We start from the raw sequence: 18858 nt of genomic DNA on the forward strand, positions 1-18858 counted from the left end.
CAAAATAAAAAAAACTCTCCATAAGAACTAAGCTTTGCTGTGTAAAAGGTCATAGGTTAGTCCTCAGTTCAACTTAACACAATATTGAATTTGTACTTAGTATATCTAACACACTGTACTAGGTTCTGGGAAAACAAACTCAAAATGAAACATTACAGACCTCACTGAGTCCATATGCTACACGCCATGGCGGCCAATTCAATGCTCTTTTGAGTTGTCTGTCCTTAATCTTGCTGGGGTCAGAACTTACCTATTTACTAACACCAATCTCCTTTTTAAAGTACAATAAACTTCCTAGATATTACATAATCCCTAACATCCTAATAGTGACTGCTAGCACCAATAGAACACTTTGGTTTGCAAAGTAATTTCCATATCATGTGATTCTGGCAACAATTCTGTTAGAGAGGTGCTACCATTATTTCCATTTTATAGATGAGAATACTGAAGTTGAAAGCATTTAAATTACTTCCCTAAGGTCATACTGCTAGTCTGAGTCAGGATTCGAACTCACACCTTTTAGACTACAAGTCTGAAACTTTGCCACCTATCAGGCAGTTGCCCTATGGGTTTGAATTTTTTTTTATTATAACCACAAGGATACTGTTCTCTGGAAGGATGTTTCAGGAACAGATGAGAATTTCCAAACAAAAACACTGGCTAAATTTACCAAAAAAAATAAAGATTCCCAAATGATCAACTGTGAAGACTACAATCATCTCCTGGCTATGGAATCACAAACTTTTTTTTTTTTGGTACACATGATATACTTGCCAAACCTATAATCTGAAAAATCTCAACATGATTGCTAAGAAACTCTAAAGCGATGTAACAGTCTAGAGTTTCAGAGTCAACAACTTTACCTTATTAACATAGAAGCAGGAGCTACAATCTGTACTGATGTTGCATTAGTAGTTTCATTAACGGCTGTTGTATCGATGACAAATAGTTTTACAGTTGGATTTGTTGTTCCTGCCTAGGGGAAAAATAAAATTTTTAAAAATACATAAATAAAAGTGGTACTTTGAGAATACACAGAGTTTTTCCAATAAACTAAATATATTGAAATTATTGATGTTTTTTGTCTCTAAATTAATTACAATCCGTTGAGATATCACATATTTCCTTCTGTGCAGACCAAGTCAAAGCACTTATGAAGGACAACTCTTTCCTTCACCTGCATCTTTTGATGTTCATATAGATGAACATATCAGTTCATGATAAAAGGTAGTCCTATTTTTTAAAAAAAAAAATGGTTTTCATGATCTTTTTTTTACAACTCATAAAGAAATGTTATTTGTAAGGGTGAAGTGATCCCTAACACGGGATCACACGGCTGAGTTTCCTCAGCCATCCAAATAAGATTCTTGTACAATGTGACTCCAGTTCAAGGATTTCTCACACTTAGCCTGAATCCTATGATTGATTCTTATTAATCAACTGACTGAACATCTCATCACTTATTTTTATGAGTTGGATGATTTGATTGATGTCTGTAAGAGTAAGAGCTGGGTCAAGATTCCCCACCACCACCACCACACCTACACCTCCAGCTTACACGGCCTATATATGCATGGGGTAGACTGTTGAAATGACTTCAGTTACGGACCAAATACGCTGTGATCCTCCAACGTCAGAGGTTATGGATGGCCACTTAGTAACCAGCTATGATGTCCTACTCACAGAGCTAGAAGAGACTGAGGTAGAAGAGACTGGGGGAGTCATCTAGGTCAACCTTCTCATTTTATACATGAGGAAACTAGAGTAAAGAGGTTTAAGTGATTTTCCCAAGGTCATACAAGTCATAAATGGCTGAGCCAAGATTCGAACTCTGGTCCCCGGTGCCAAAACCAATACTCTTTCTAAACCACCTGGGAAATTTCTGAAGAGAATAAGCTTTTGTCTATAATGAACTTGACTTAGAGTCAATGATTTGGTAGTTGAAATATCATAAATATATTTAAAGTCACAACTTCTCATCAGAAAAACATAGCTACCGTGGTAGAATTCTAAAATAAAATCTAAGTAAGAAATCTGGATGGATTTTGACCTTCCATTTCCTGTCTTTTGTGCCTTGGCCCAGGCTGTCAGTCTCCTTTCCTTGCAATGCATTCACTCCCCTCTCACCTCTGACTCTCAGAATCCTAATCTTCCTTGAAGGCTGGGTTCCTGTCCTTCCTAGACTAAGTTCTTTCCCAGTACTTGTTGCCCCCTCACTCTTTAAAATGACCTATAATTACTTATCCACCCCTCCCTCAAGGAGAAATGAGAGTTAATATTTAAATAGGGATTTTATCATCACGGGATGAACTTGGGCTCAAATTACCTGTGATTTTAAGAAACAGTCTTCGCAATATTATTTTGTAAGGTAGATGCAATTTAAAGCTACTCTCCTGACTCTCCCAGACTTTCTCAGCCACATACTGGAAGTACCCTCTGTAGCCAGAAGTTCTTCCTGTAACTGACTCCCAAGAGCCTCCATTTTAAAATACACCTAGGCCAGCCATGTCTTCTGTCTTCTGTCTTTCCTGGACTTTCTTTGTGATGTTCACCCACTGGGTATCTTCATCTCCCCTCACCTCTTTTCAACTTCTTTTTTTAATGTGTTTTCTTCCTCCATTAGAATATAAGCTAGGGGCACATTGTTGGTGGTGGTGGTGGTGGTTGTGTTTGTCCCTGGTTCTTGAAGAGGACCATAACCTCAGGGAATGATGACATGACTTGAATGAAGCTGACTTGGATCTGAGTTGAGGGAGGGCTGTGCAAGGTCACCAGCCTCACCTTCTCTTCCAGAGCCATCTAGATTCAGTGGCCTGATATTCATCAGGATGACTGAAGATGGCCCAGAATGCAATGGGAGACCCTCGCCCTTTTGGGCTAAGGTCTTTTTAGGTTCTCATTTTGAGTGAGGTAATCCCCACTTCATGAATAGGCCTCTTTCAGAAGTGAGTCAAGGGATGCCAACTTTAATCCAAAGAAAAAAAAAAATCAAACTGGGAGGGGAAGACCCTCAAGGTTGCTGGCTAAAAAATAAACAGTTACTATTTAGTAGACATTTGATAAACGTTTACTGAATTGAATTGTGTTATTAGCACCTGGTACATAGCAAGTGCTTAATAAACGTTTGTTGACTTTACTTGGCTATCACTGATAGATCATTTTTCATACACTCCCTCATTTGATCTTCACAATAATCTTTTGAAGTAAAGGTTATTATTACATACATTATATAGATGAGGAAACTGAGGCTAAGGGCAAACACTTGCCTGGGCCAGTACTGAACTCAAATCTTTCCGGCTCCTATGTTCCTTCCTCATATCACCCTTGCCTTTTAGCTAAGCTCCCTCAGGGAAGAAATTAATTCATTTTTGACTCGGTATTCCTAGCAACTAGCACAGTGCTTTGCATGTAGTTGGTGATTAGTAAATGTCTGCTTAATGTCTGAACAATGTATCTGAGAGGCACACACGTGTCCTAAATAGAGAAATGAACTTTGCATCCCATTTCTGCCCCTAATTACCTGAGTAACCTTGGGCAAATCACATCTGTTTAGGCTTGTTTCCTTATCTGTAAAGTATATATGAACTAGTTTCTAAGGTTCCTCTTAGGTCCCCAAGAATCTTATTGAAAATAAACACAAAGTATGCAACTAATGTTTTTTTGGAGGCAATGGGGTTAAGTGACTTGCCCAGGGCCACAGAGCTATTAGGTGTCTGAGGCCAAATTTGAACTCAGGTCCTCCTGACTCCAGGGCTGGTGCTGTTGTGACACCTAGCTGCCCTGCATCTAATTCTTAAAAACAAAAAACTTCCTAAAAGACCTAGTAGGAACATCCTCCTGAACTTGATATACTAAGCTCCTACAAAGACAAATGGTCCATGCCTAGGATAAACCCAATTTACAAAGTAATATACATCACTCCCATTGTTCAATTTTGACCACTCCAACTACCACTTTTTTCATTTGAGATCATCTGACTTCATTACCTACTCCCCTTTTGCTTTTAGAGATGTCTCATTCAAACATTTCCATTTTCCCCTATCTCTCTTTCAAAAGCATTTTCCAATCTTTTTCTGCTTGTCATTCCTCAAAGTTTTTGGAGAAATTACAAAACCTTAAATCACACTCTTTCCTGGGATAATAAAAATACTTTAAAATTGCCAGATGCTGTTGACTTCAGCAAGAGTAATCACAGCAAGCTGTTGAAGAGAGACTGACAATATTTTCATTAGCAGGAATGGATTAAAGGAAACCATTCTCTTTTAATCAAATTACCGAAACACTATATGGAATAGAACACAGACCTTTGGATATGGAAGCTGAATAGTCTTCGGGTACTGAAATGATTCATCAAAATAGAAGGAGTATTGCATGATAGGAACTTTTGTATCATTAAATTGGGCATATGCTAGAAAAGTGCCGTCTGGAGACCACCACAGAGCGGAGTAATCACTAAAGATTTCCTCTGGGAAAAAAAAAAAGATATAAATTCTTCAGTTACAAGAAATATCTGATAAATTGGCTTTGGCATCCCAAATATTGTTCTCATTAGCTTAAGTAATTATAGTAGAGTTCAACTAAATGAACCACTTTACATTTTCTGGGCTTCCAAAACCAAAGTAATACACATAAATAAATGTAAGTTATATTTTCTGAATTTGGATTTCTAAATAGAATAATGCTATTTTATTCCACTGTTATATGTTCTGTCACCATTGCAAAGTAAATCATCCATCCTCAATCTCTGCATTTTAGAATCCCCTACATTTTAATACTTAGAAGGATAGGAAAAACCAATTGAATCAAGTACAGAAGACTAGTCTGGATCCTCTAATCTAATTTTCCAAAATTCACTGGGTCAAAACATCCTCTCTCACCAACCTATTCTTGCCTCTCCCCTCCTCCCAGGATTCTCAATATCATACGCCCACAGGATGCTGAAACAGTAGAAGATATTCAAAAAGCATACACTAAATATTTATTCTACATAATTTGCCTCCTATCAGAGATGGAAGGGGAAATGACCCCTGAATGTACGTCACATCATAAAGCACTATAACCCAAAATAATCTCCCCCATACATAATAACATCTGGCATTTTACAAATATTATCTCATTTGATCCTCATGACAACCCTTGGAAGGTCAGTTCTATTACTATCCCCATTTTACAGATGGGGAAACTGAAGGTTATGTGATTTGCCTAGAGTCCCAGAACTAGTAAGTGTCTTGAGAGTGGATTTGTCTTCCTGACTCCCAACTTCAGTGCTCTATCCACTGAGCCACCTAATTGTTAGAGATTTTGCTGATATTAACAAATTCCTCTTTGGGAAATTAAATGTCCCTTAGAGAATGGGTTCTTAGCCTTTTCTGTGTCATGGACCCTTTTTGCACTATGGTAAATTTTATGGCCTTTTTCTGAGAATAACATTTTTTAAAAATATATTTGTTGTTTGGTTATGTCCAACTCTTCATGACCCCATCTAAGGTTTTCTTGGGAGAGATACTAGAATGGTTTGCCATTTCCTTCTCCAACTCATTTTACAGATAAGGAACTGGGGCAGAGTTAAGTGACTTGCCCAGGGTCACACAGCTATTACCGTCTCTGAGTCTAGTTTTGGACTCAGGAAGAGAAATATTCCTGAATCCAGGCCTAACCCTCTATCCATTGTGCTTCCTATTTGCCTCTTAAATGTATTAGTAAACACACACACACACACACACACACACACACACACACGTAAATGTGTAAATAGAGAGTGGAAACCATGGAGCTGCGGAGACCAGAGAATGGAGGGGGAAGAGAAGGCAGGCAAACAGACAGCTGGGATTTTGAGTGTTTATGGGGTGGCCCTAGCAGGAGAGAAGGTTACAGGATGACTTGGGTCCTTGCTGTAATACTGTGTTATAATTTCCTTGTTGTTACATTGAGTTGGACTTACTGGTTTTGGAATACAATTACTGCTATGCTGGGTTGGAATTACTGGTTTTGGGGTTTGATCTTCTGGTGTCTAAATAAATGTTATACTTCCTCTGCTTTCTATCTAGAGAATCTCTCATACTTTGAGATTCCAAACTATACAGGTATGTTCATGGTCATCTTTGAGGTTATGAATCTTGCTTTACTGATACAGCCTCAGGTCACAGTTCTACCATGTGACCTGAATTCAGTTCTCAAGGTCTCTGATTCTGCTCCAGAAGAGAAGACTGAACTAAATTATCACCATAAAGTCCTTTCCAACTCTACCTCTTCATGAGAAACAAATTTCTTTGTTCCAATGTTTCTTTGGCTTTCAGAAAACACTAGATTCAAGCAGTTGAAAGGTGAAGAGTTTTGTTCTTTATAAAAATGGTTCATTTGTGAACAAATAATAGTAATTAGGTTGGATCTCTTTAATCAAAATAACCTACAGGGAATTTGGGAACTTTTTCAAAATCCCATTTAGTCTGGCAACAACAAAAGAGCCTACTATACATCTGATCAACACATTCATTGTGCATGAAACACCAAAACATCACTTTCAAAAGCCGTTGATACAAATGACCTCCACATTTTAACAAATGTTATCTCTAATCATTTTCCCCACTTTTAAAAGCAGGAAACCAATTTTTTTTCTAAGAGCAAATGGGCACCAATTATCTGAAAAACTGGCTTTCTCTCCCCAATGTCCCCACCCCTAGGTTTTATTCTGTCTCGGTGTGGAATGTTGTGACATTGTTTTTCTTTCCTTATCAACTACTGTTACTAAGATAAATCTGGCTGGAAAATATTTGACTTGAACCTGTTCACTCATCAGTCTCCAGGGCCTGGGAAGTTACCTAAACCTAAGTCTGTAGCAAGGCCACAGACCTAAAGGTTTATTGCTAACCCCTATGGTCTAATAAGTTATGACACGCTCTTGTAAAGCATTTCTTTAGCTTATAAACTAACAAATTTTGTGTATTCTAAAATAGGCCGTGATGGCTTGTATTTTACATATTTACTTTCAAAATTGTAACTGAATATTCATATTTCCTGGTTTTAAAAAGTTTTTAAAACTGTACCTTCATAAACCCAGTCAGTTATTCCATTAAATATTACATTTTCTTTTCCATCATAGGTGATCCTCAAACTTGGCAAATATGGATCATTTTTTATATAAATATCATTATTCCAAACATATACCTATAAAGAAACAATAAGAATAATGCATTATAACACCTTTGTAATAATTAATTTATTTTTAGCTTTCAACATTCTTCCATAAGATTATGAGTTTTAACATTAGAACACCTTTTAACTGCATTTTAACTACATTCTGAATTGCATGTTTCAAAGGCATCTGAAACTCAACCTAGTCAAAAGGGAACCCATATCTTTCCCAAAACCCATCCTTTCTTAAAACTACTCCATTTCTGTTTATGGCACCAGCAACCATTTGGCCACCCAGATTTCCACCCCTGAAGTCTTCCTTAACTCATTCTTCTCTCTCAACCACCATATACGATCAGCTGATCCAAATTCCACAACATCTCTCACATACCCTTCTCTTCATTCAAGGCCTTTTCACTTGGGCAACAGAAAGAACCTTGAAATTAGTGCCCCTACCTCTACTTACTGGCCTCTCTAATCCATTTTGCACACAGCTATGAAATTAATATTCCTAAAACATGTCTAGCTATAACACTCTTGTACTCAAAAATCTTCAATGATTCCCTTTTACCTCTAGGATAAAATACAAAATCCTCTCACTCTACCCTGTCACAACCTGGCTCCCAGCTACACTTCCAATCATTTCCCATTCTTCATACATTCTCCAACCCAGGAAAACTAGCCTACTAGATATTCCTCCTACATTATCATTCCTCCTTCATCCATGACTATGTACAATGGATTCACATGCTTAGAATTAAATGTCTTCACACTTCCAATTTTGAGGTCAGAGACTTTCATTTTTGTCTTTGTATTCTCAGTGCTTAACAGACTATTAGTAAATGTTTGTGGAATTGAATCAAATTGAATTTTTTTCTTATTCTAGCTGCATTTATTTTATTGGTGCAAAGACCATTTGTTTCTACATACTTTGAAAGGAGCCTAATTTGTCATGTATAATATTCTTAGGGTTGTCACAGTAAGTCAAAAACTACTTTTCTCCAACTTCTCTCCAATGTTCCCAGCAGTACTTAATAAATCTTTGTTTCATTACATTTTTTTATTTCAATTTTGCTGATCTCACCTGTAATTTTCAAAAGCTCATCTTTACTGTTTGTTTTGGAATTATTAACTTATTGGTTGTTGTTTTTTCAATTGCATACAAGTCTTTAATACTTTCTCTTTCTCATCTACTAATTCTAGAGCTCAAGGATATAAAATTTCCTTTAAGTGCATGCCATAATTTTAGTATATTATTTCATTATTACAATCCTCTTGAATATAATTACTTGATTTCTCTATCAGGAAGCCAATAGTTTACCCATTTGATGAGGAATTATTTGGTAATGGCAGCTGTGATGGGGATAGGATCTAGCCCTGTGATTTTACTGGCCTAGAGAGTTCCTGGAAAAGGAAACTCCCTCTACTAATGAAGGTGAGCACTTCCTGTCACTCATAGTCTGAGAGAGTTGCTCAAAGCACTGGGGGTTAGTTAGTTAAGGAACCTGCCCAAGGTCACACAGCCAGTTATGTTTCAGAGGTGGTATCTGAAACCATGTTTTCCTCCCTTCAAAGTCAGCTCACTAACCACTATGCCATGTTACAGTCTATTAAATAAAAAACATTAAAAATGACCCTGAGTATTGGATGGTCTTCTCCGCTTTCACAGTGGTGGTTTAGCACAAGCTCTCGAGACAGATGACCAAGCTTCAGTTGCTGTCTTGCAATTCCTGTTTGATTTCGGGCAAATCACTTAACCTCTTAACCACTTATGCACAAGGTTCCTTGTTAATTATCTGTGACATGAATGGTACTAGGGTATTTTCCAGATCTAGCAATGTAATCCTGTGAAGGAAAACTTGGTCAAATGATCTAAAAGTAGAACACTGTCCATATCTATGACAATCAAAATAGGACATTTAATTCATTCAACAAACATTTATTATATGCTCATGTGCAGAGCACTCTACTAGGTGTTAAAGAAGATAGCAAGTTTAGATAAATCAATTCAATTCACATCTGTGCCTACTATGTGCTAGACACTGTGCTAAGCACTGGGGAGACAAATAAGAAAGACAGTCTCTTCCCTCAAGAAGTTTATAATCTAATGGAGTAAAACAAGAAAGAAGTTGGAAAGCAAGAGGGAAGGGGAACCAGGAGTACCCAGTGGAGCTGAAGCCAGATAAAACTTAATCCCTTCCCTAATATAAACAATAACTGTAACATACAATATTACATGATAAGAGCATTGAAGAGATCCAAAGTGCTACATAAGGTCCATGAGGCCAATAACAATTAGGAGAATCGAGGTAGCCTTTGGGATGATCATGATGATGATGGTACTGACAGCTGATGTTTATATAGCACTATGTGCTAGGCACAAAATGTCTGCAATTATTATTTCATTTGATCCTCATAACAACCCTGGGAGTTAGGGTTATCATTCCCATTTCACTCTTGAGGAAACCAAGGTACACAAGAGGTTAAGGGACTTTCCCAGGGTCATACAGGTAGTGTTTAAGGCCAGATATCAGGTCTTCCTGAATCCAAGCCTGGTGCTCTATGCCCTATACCACCTAGCTGCCTCATTGGGCATGCCTCATGCAGGAAGAAGCTTTTTGGTTAGACCTTTAAGGACAGAAATTTAACAGGTATGAGCAAAAAGGACATGCTAGGCATGTGGACAAAGGCACAGAAGTAAAAAAAAAAAACACTTAGTATGCACCAAGTGTGTTTGGGGTTGGGCAAAGAGTCTGGTATAAATGGAATGTAGAAATATGAGATAAGGTTAGGTGTGGTGCCTGATTGGAGAGGGTTTGAATTCCAGTGAAAGGAATTTGAGCTTTTTACAGAAAAGAGAGTCACAGAAGATTTCTGATCCAAGGGAATTTCACGAATAGACCTATAGATCCCTAAGATTAGGCTGGTAGCAACATGGAGAATGCAATGCAAGGGGAACAAAAGAGAAGCAAGGTGCAGTAATCCAGGTGGGTTCTACGTATTGAGGTAGTAGCAGTGGAAATAGAAAGGAGATATTGTGGAGGGAGAATTTTAAAAAACTTGGTGAAGGAGAGAGTCAAAATAACCCCAAGGTTATGAATGTTGGCCAATGAAAGAACATCTGCATTTACTAACCAGTTTGTGACCAACTGGTGACCAGGAGATCCGCTGTATGAGATCAGGAATTTTCTCATCTAAAACCATCGCTCTAGAAGAAAAATGAAACAGAAAATAAACAATATTTGTGATTCACTATAATCTCTTCTTTCCCTCTCCCAAAACCAGGATTAACCCCTGCTGGATTTTACATAAAAGTCACTGACCTCTTACTTAAATCATATATGTCATATGAAGCTGTGTAGGAATGCCTCCAAATCTGTAAAATAAAACAGTTGAACTTTTTAATAACTTAATGACATTCTGTACATAAAAATCTTTTCACCTGTTCCTGGCAAGCTAGCTAAGTGGACAAGATAATAATTTATAGTTCCTACGTTTTATGTAAAGAAATTCCTATCCTAGAACTTGCTTATTGTCATTATTAAAATCATGTCTCATGCTTTTGTATCTGTTATGTTTGAAAGGAAAAAAAATATGGATTAGTAGTTAAACCCTCTCTCCTAAATCCCTATCCTAGTACTTCTAGGTTTTCTAAATGTACATGAAGTTCAGTAGAATTTGAAAAAAAAAAAAGAAAATAAGACTGGCTCAGGATATTTTAATTTGTAAATTAGACCTAGGAATATGAAGTATAAAAAGAGTTTTTTCTATGATGATATTTTTAATTTAGCATTTATTGGCCATATATTTGGCAAATTTGATTCTGCTTTGTTAATAGCCATGAGGTCCCTGAAGTGTTTACTTGATATTTTGTTCATTTGCAGGGAATGGAGATGCTTAATATGGACACAAGATGTTTCTGCTTATGACTCCCAGATGACAAGTCTGGTCTTTTCTGAGTCACAAATGAGTAGCTTCCTTAAAAACTTCCCTGAATTTGTATAATAACAACAACAACAATAATAATAAATCTCACAGTTTTGTACTTTTTTTTTTTTAAAGTTCATGACACCTTACAAACATGAACCTTTTGGAGTTTCAAAACAACTACTTATCTTACTGTGCCTGAACAGGGTCTTGATTAGAGATGTCAAATTTCAGGAAACTTTGGGCCGTTAGCTATCATTATCTTTTTTGGGGGGAGGGGAGGGAGGCAGTTAATGAAAGGAAATTGAAAGTGGAAATTTTCAGGAAAATATAAATACATGCAAAACTTACTACTCTTAGTACTTTTTCCAGATATAAAATGTATCATGAATAATTTGATTTACAAATAAATTTATTCGGTATTTTAACAAAGAACTGCATTCATGTTAATCTTTTTTGTGGATTTCAAGTTCCTATTTCAGTGCTTTTACGCTGGCTGTCCCTCATGGCTAAAATACGCATCCTTCTCAACCCTGCCTCTTAGAACTCCTTAAAAACTTAGCTCACTACTACCTACCTAGAATCCTTTCCTCTTTTCCATGTTAGATCTCTCCTCCCCAAGAAAAATTACCTTGGATTTATTTAGTAAATATTTTGTCTATGTGTATATGTATATATTTCCTCCCCCAAATTTAAAATGTAAGCTCTTTTATAACAAAGACTTTCATTTCTGCCTTTATAACCTCAGCACTGGGCATATTAATGTTGGTGCTCAGTCATTTTCAGTCGTGTCTAATTCTTCATGACCCCATTTGGGGTTTTCTTGGTAAAAATACTGGAGTAGTTTTGCCATTTCCTTCTCCAGGTCATTTTATAGATAAGGAAACTGAGGCAGACAGGGTTAAGTGACTTGTCCAGGGTCACACAGCTACTCTGAGGCTAGATTTGAACTCAAGAAGATGAGGTCCAGATCAGGCTCAGAAGAAGGAAGTTATATACTGAGCAGTGACATGATAACCCTTTGTTGCTTCCCCCACACACCCAATCTAGTTAAGATTAAGTGGATCCTATTATCAATATTCCCTCCCTTTTTCCTTCCTTGCTAGAGTTCTTAACTCTTTCATCTATCATAGAGCCCTCTGAAGTATGACGAAGACCATGTACCCTTCTCAGAATGTTTTAAAAAGTATTACAAAGGAAATCAGTTGTAATGAAATTTAGTTATCAAAATTTTTTTGAAAACAAAGTTCCTAGACCCCAGATTAAGAGCTCATGCTTAATTATAGTCAGAAAGATGGTAAAACAGCCACCCATCACTAGGTCAAAAGTCAACAAAAGGAAGTAGTATTAAATTCTTTGGTTTCTTGAAAATAGCAGACCCAGGAAACAGGCAAGCACTTTGTTCTCTAAAATAAAAACCTTGTTTTAACTTGTAAAGGGGCTAATGCCAAATATCATCATCTATAAAAGTATTTCTACCACTTAGTTTAGAAGCACTATTACACACACACACGTGCACACACATATAGGTATATTTATTTATTATTCACAATGAGGTTGGACAATACAGGAATACCTTTTCATATTTGATTTAAAATTCAAAATAGTAATTTTATAATCAAATATCATTATCATTTGAAAGGGGGAGAAGGTCTAGATCTTAGGAGAAAATTTGACAATGAAAATTTATGCCATAGTTTTCCTTATTTTTCTGGGCCTTTGCATATCTAGCAATGATGCAGTTACTCCCATAAGTACAAGTGCCTATGAGCAGAATCAAGTCACCAAATGTATTAGCCCATACGCACTGAAAATTTTGAAAAATTAAACCCTCAAGGAAATGTTTTGTCAAAGAACAGGAACCGACTTTGAGACTAGAAAGAAAACACAACAAAAACAACAAAAATGGTTTCTTCTCACATAGAAAAGTGTTAACAGCGAGGTTGCCTAGAAATCTATTTTGACACTGGTCTTACTCAACATTTTAATTATTTTGAAGAGGAATTGCACAGTAAAATCACTCATTCGTAGGTGACACTGAGCTGTTTCTCACTAATGAAATATTTAACCAGTGGGAATGACCTTGCAAAAAAAAAATTTCTCAACACCAGTGAGTAGGAACTCATAGAGAAGATAAGCTCAAATGTGGTCTGCATTTAAAGTAATGCATTCAGGGGGAAAATATGTATGTCTGTATACATACATTTACATATGTGTGTATTCATACATACAAATACTACATGTGTTATATGGGAGAAGTATATGTGTATGTGTACATGTACATAAGTGCATACATATATATAGACACGCATATATGTATGTGTATATACATAATGGAACAAAATTATAGGGTGACAGATTTTTAAGCCTGAAGAAACTTTAAAGTCTGACAACTATGACCTTGGAAGGCTATTTAGTAATCACTTCTTTTTGGGCAAGGTCAGCCCCATAGGTTAAATATTTCACTACTGAGAAAAAGCTCAGTGTCACCTATAAATGATTGATTTTACTGGCTAATTCCTCTTCAAAATAATTAAAACATTATTATGTTAGTCTTACATTGCAAGCTCTTTAAGGGCAGGAACTGTCTCTTGCTTCTTTTTGTAACCTCAGCCCTTAGCACAGTGCCCGGCACATAGTTGGCGCTTAATAATAGATGTTTACTCATCTTTGAGAGTTAGTTGCCTGGGGTACTAAGAAGTTCAGTGACTTACCAACAGCCAGACAACCAGTATGTATCAGAGACAGGACTTCAAACTGGATTAGAGCAAGTGAATTTATGAAGAGACTTGTGTTAGAAGTGATACAATAATTGTGAAGGCATTGAGGAAGCAATTCATAGGGAGCTAAAGGAGGAAAGACTGCCAGAAATAAGGAAAAATCTCAAATCCTGTTAATACTTTTACAGTGGCTGTCCCTCCTACCTGTGACTCTCTCCCCTTCTCACCTCTGCTTCTTAACATCCCGGCTTCAGGAGGCCTTTCCCCATGGCTCACCCACCCATCCATTCTCTATGGTTATCTTCCTTCTAGCCAGTATCTAGTCATATCTGTTTATGCTGTCTCCTCCATTAGTATTTTAAGCTCCTTGAGGGCAGGGACTATTTTTGTGTTTTTGTCTTAAGACTGTGCTTGTTTTATTCCATGAATTAAAAATAAAGTAAGCTAAAAATAAATAAATTTATAATCCTAAAAACTTTAAGAGAGAAAATACGTGTAAAATCTTTCACAAACCTTAAAAAGCTATGTAAATGCTAACTGATATTATTAATAAAAACAATTAAGTAAAAACAATGTAACTCTAGCCTGGTACATAAGAAGTACGTAATAATGCATGTTGGTAGACTGATGGATTGATTGAAACAAAAAGTTCAAGTGAGAGATCAGTACTGACTGGCCTACGTACCCATTTTCCCACCTACATAACTTTTTTATATCAGAATTTGTACATTTATCAAGGGCATCTAGAATAACGGCAGGAAATGGCAACATCTTCCAAGTGACATTACAAAACAGATTATTATCTTTATATTACACAAGTGACTGAAGGATGAAGACAAGACAAGATCCTGCCATACCTTTTGTTTGTGGACTATATAAAAAAAGTTAATTTCACAGACAAAAATGCCTCCTTGAAAGATGCCTTCACTAAAAGGTTTTCCATGCATGCATCAAAACTGGGAGACATATGCTTAACAAAGGTGGACACGACTGTCATGGAAGAGGTCCAACCAAGCTCAAGTTAAAGGATTCCCTGCAGATGTTGAACAGCTTTTTGTGGATGACACTGCGTTAGTTTAATCAAGCATTGCACAGCCTCCTTGATGAGCTCTTTACCTACTCAAATGAGTTTTTCCTAATTATCCAGAGGGGAAAGCCCAAGAGACTTAAGGATGTCTATGGTCTTCTAGATTATGAAAGGAAGTTATATAAACAACTCATATAACACACACACACACACACACACACACACACACACACACACACACACACTAAGCAAACAGGGTTAAATGACTTGCCCAGGGTCACACCACCCCACTCCACTGGTATACTCGTGATATAAAGAAAAACTGAGTAAGTTCTCTAGCATCTTTGGTGGAGCCCCTATGTTGAACTGGTAACAGTATAGAGACAAGAGTGATACAGTATGGGCAGGCATGATTGGGGTCTATTCCGGGAAACAGATATTATTAGAATTAAAGCAAACATCCACATCACAAGTCATTTTAGTATTTGGAATATCTATTTATTAAGCATTTGCAACATGCCAGGCACTATGCTAAGCAAAATACAAATATGTTCTCATTTACTTGCATACAGTTATATAGTCCTTTGAGGTAGCTAGGTGGCACAGTGGATAGAGTACCGGGTCTAGAGTCAAGAAGACTCCTCTTCCTGAGTTCAAATCCAGCCTCAGATACTTACTAGCTGTGTGACCCTCGACCCCTGTTTGGCTCAGTTTCCTCATCTGTAAAATTACCTGGAAAAGGAAGTTGCAAACTATTCCAGTATCTTTGCCAAGAAAACCCCAAAACAGGTCATGAAGAGTAGGATATGACAGAAAAAATACTGAACAACATGTAGTCCTTTACAATTTACAAAGTATTTCAGCTTATCTAATTTGAATAGAAAACAACCCAGTAGGATAATTGATGCTGGCAGGAATTACAGATTTTACAGATAAGGAAATGGAAGTTTATAGAGATTAAATGGCCAGCTAAAGTTATACAGTAATTAAGTGATGAAGGTAAATTGTAAGCTAATGTCTTTTGAATTCAAATCCTATCCAATTTGAATCCATTATAATATGCTGCCTGTGGAGCAGGTTGAAAATTGAAATATATTTCAAGAAGGTTTTAGAGCAAATTACTGACAGTAGATGAATAATGGGTTGGTGAAGACATCTAAGCATCCAAATATTTAGAGAAATCATATAATCCAACTGCGTCATTTTATAGATAAGGAAGAGTGAGATCCAGAAAAACCGCCTATGGTCAAAAAATTATTAAGTAGCAGTCTTAGGACTCAAACCCAGGTCCTCTGACATCAAATCAGGGCTCTACACTGAAATGTACTCAGGGCATAGCTTTCTTAACTCCATGAAACTTAAAATGAGAGAAACCATGTCCTTCAGCAAATAATCAGGCCTAGAATATTAAACAGGTTCATGAGTAAGCTGGGTCTGGCTCAGCATGGGATTTATCACCTTTGATAGTTACCTCCCAGAAGTATGTTGGCAACTCAGCCACTGAAAAAACTAATGAGTCTCTGGTGAAAAGAAATCTTGTAACAGGATCTAAAGTTAATTGAAAAATTATACCAAAAGAAAGTTAATAGATCCTTGTCTTTTCTTTTTCTTGTACGATGGGAAGTTAGTCAACATTTACTGAACATCTTCTAAGTACAGTGTAATCTACTAGATACTCTGGGGAGGAAAATGACAATAGAAAACAACCTCCCCCCCCCACCTCTACTTTTAAGAAACCAGTAATAACCTAAACACTGGAAAAAACAAATGCACACATGTAAACCCAAGAGACAAAAGCAAACATAAACAGCTAATGCTTAACAGCACCAGGTCATTATATATTCTCCCAAATACCTGGCCCTCACTTTTTTTTTCCCTTTTGGGAGGCAATAGGGGTTAACTGCCTTGCCAGGGGGTCACATAGCTATTTGACCTGAGGCCAAATTTGAACTCAGGTCCTCCGGACTCCAGGGTGGGTGCTCTATACACTGCACCACCTCACTACCCTGTGGGCCTCACCTCTAAACACCTGCTGAATATCACCACTTAGATGTGCCACTGACATCTCAAACTCAATCTATCCAAAAGCAAATGGTTCATTTCCCACCCACCAAGAGCTTCTCTTGACTTCCTTTTTCATGAAACTGCTTCTCTCCCAATCACCCAACTTTGAAATCTCGGACATGTCCACCTGATGAAATCTAGCTCTGGTGCAGATTCCTTGTGAAACCTCTCCTGAGCACCTCTCATTCCAAGACAAACCCCTCCCTAATCTCACCTTAGTCATTCTTATGCAAAGTCTAACTTGCAAGGTGGTTTACAGTCTTTATCAGCCTACAAGATTATACATTCCTTGGGGCAGGGACCATGTCTTAAGGATTTTTCTTTTTCATATTTGTATTCCAAATTAAAGTACCATTTACTGCATTATGCACAATAAACACAATAAATGTTTGTTAAATTAAGGCATGTGAATGTAATTAAATGTTACCATGCCATAAGAAATGATGAAATATATAACACCAGAGAAAACTGGGAAGATCTATATGAACTAAGGAAGGAATAACAAAATGAACAGAACTAAGAAAATGATTAAAACAGTAACATCAATGTTGTAGAAAAAAAAAACTCTGAAAGACTTTAGGAATCTAATAAATGCAAAGATAAACCATGATTCTAGGAGACCTAAGATGAAGAACACTATCTACCTCCTGCCAGGGAAGGGAAGAGTTTAAAATGGAGACTGAGACATACATTTTGGATAGGGCCAATAAGGAAATTTGTTTTACTAGACTATGCATGTTTCTTCTAAGGATTTACTTTTTCTTGGGCTTTTTTCCCTCCCTTGTTTTATTGGTAAGAGAGCCAGGGGGAAAAGATACTTTTTTAATTTTTTTTTTAAAAAGGTTGTTGTTAAATTGTCATCTTTGATTCTTTCCTCTTCACCTGGTCTCTCACATCCAATAAGCTGCTACTGATTCTCTCTTCATTAATTTTTTGTTTCTACAAGATCCTTTCCATTTCTACTGCCACTATATTAATGCAGATCCTCTTTACCTCTCACCTAGATTACTGCAATAATCTATTTCCAGGAACATGCTGGGGAATGTTTAACAATCAGTTTTCCAGGGGAGAGGGTGGACATACAACACACAAATTTAATCTGCATTATTAAAATTTTTCCATCATGTTCTTAAGTACAGACAATCAACAAAACAATAAATCAAACCCTAATTTGTAACACTTACCAATTTTTGAAGTGCAAGTGTTCCACATGAAAATTTAACAATCAAGTTTTACCAGTGGTCCAAAGCAGTTCCAGCACACCACTGTATTTCTCTGCTTCTAATCTGCATTGCTAAAATTTTCTCCATCATGTTTTTAAGTATGGAAAAATCAATAGATCAAACCCTAATTTAACATTTGTCAATCTCTGAGGTGCAAATGCTCACACTGAAAATTTAACAATCAGGTTTTACCAGTGGTACAAAGCAGCTCCAGCACCCCCCTGCCTATTTCCCTGCTTCTGGTCTTTCTCTCCTCCCATATAACCTATACACCATCTAGATTACGTTCTTCAAAGCACAGTGTTTGATGACATTCCCCTCCCCCTCATAACCTTCAGCAGTTTCTCATTCATTAGCCTGGCATTCGAGGCTCTACATAGACCACCTCTAATCCAGCCTTATCTGCTACTACTCCTTTTTAATCATCCTATGCTCTCATCATACTGAATGCTGTTCTCTGAAGACACCCTGAGTATTCCCTCTTTAATGCTTCTGTTCCATTGTTCCCTGTGTCTAGTATGCTTCCCCTCCTTCCTCTCCCATCCTTTCCCCACTTTGTCTCCCTGTCTAAATCTTATCAGATCTTTAAGGTTACCTCCTCTATAAATTCTCTTCTGAGCACTATGCCTCATCCGTCCCCCCCTAACCAAATTGAAGCCTACGTCTCTGAGCTCTCAAAGAACAACACTTAAAGCACTTACAACAATTCTCATATTATAGTTGCTCAGATAAATGACTTATTTCACTTACTAGGCTGTGAGCTCCT

The 18858-nt window shown here is 37.1% G+C and overlaps 1 protein-coding gene across 1 annotated transcript in view; it reads right to left on the reverse strand.

Annotated features, from left to right (window-relative positions):
- Positions 1-18858, reverse strand: part of DPP4 (dipeptidyl peptidase 4) — a 109871-nt gene that overhangs the window by 59115 nt on the left and 31898 nt on the right. Inside the window, exons 7-11 of the mRNA XM_036746045.1 lie at positions 10455-10507; positions 10267-10339; positions 7044-7164; positions 4305-4465; positions 864-976 (exon numbers count right to left, since the gene is read on the reverse strand). Coding sequence (XP_036601940.1) covers positions 864-976; positions 4305-4465; positions 7044-7164; positions 10267-10339; positions 10455-10507 — 521 coding nt within the window. The remainder of the gene's footprint in view (positions 1-863; positions 977-4304; positions 4466-7043; positions 7165-10266; positions 10340-10454; positions 10508-18858) is intronic.

Source organism: Trichosurus vulpecula, chromosome 2 (genome assembly GCF_011100635.1).
Source record: "Trichosurus vulpecula isolate mTriVul1 chromosome 2, mTriVul1.pri, whole genome shotgun sequence".
NCBI classification, from domain to species: Eukaryota; Metazoa; Chordata; class Mammalia; order Diprotodontia; family Phalangeridae; genus Trichosurus; species Trichosurus vulpecula.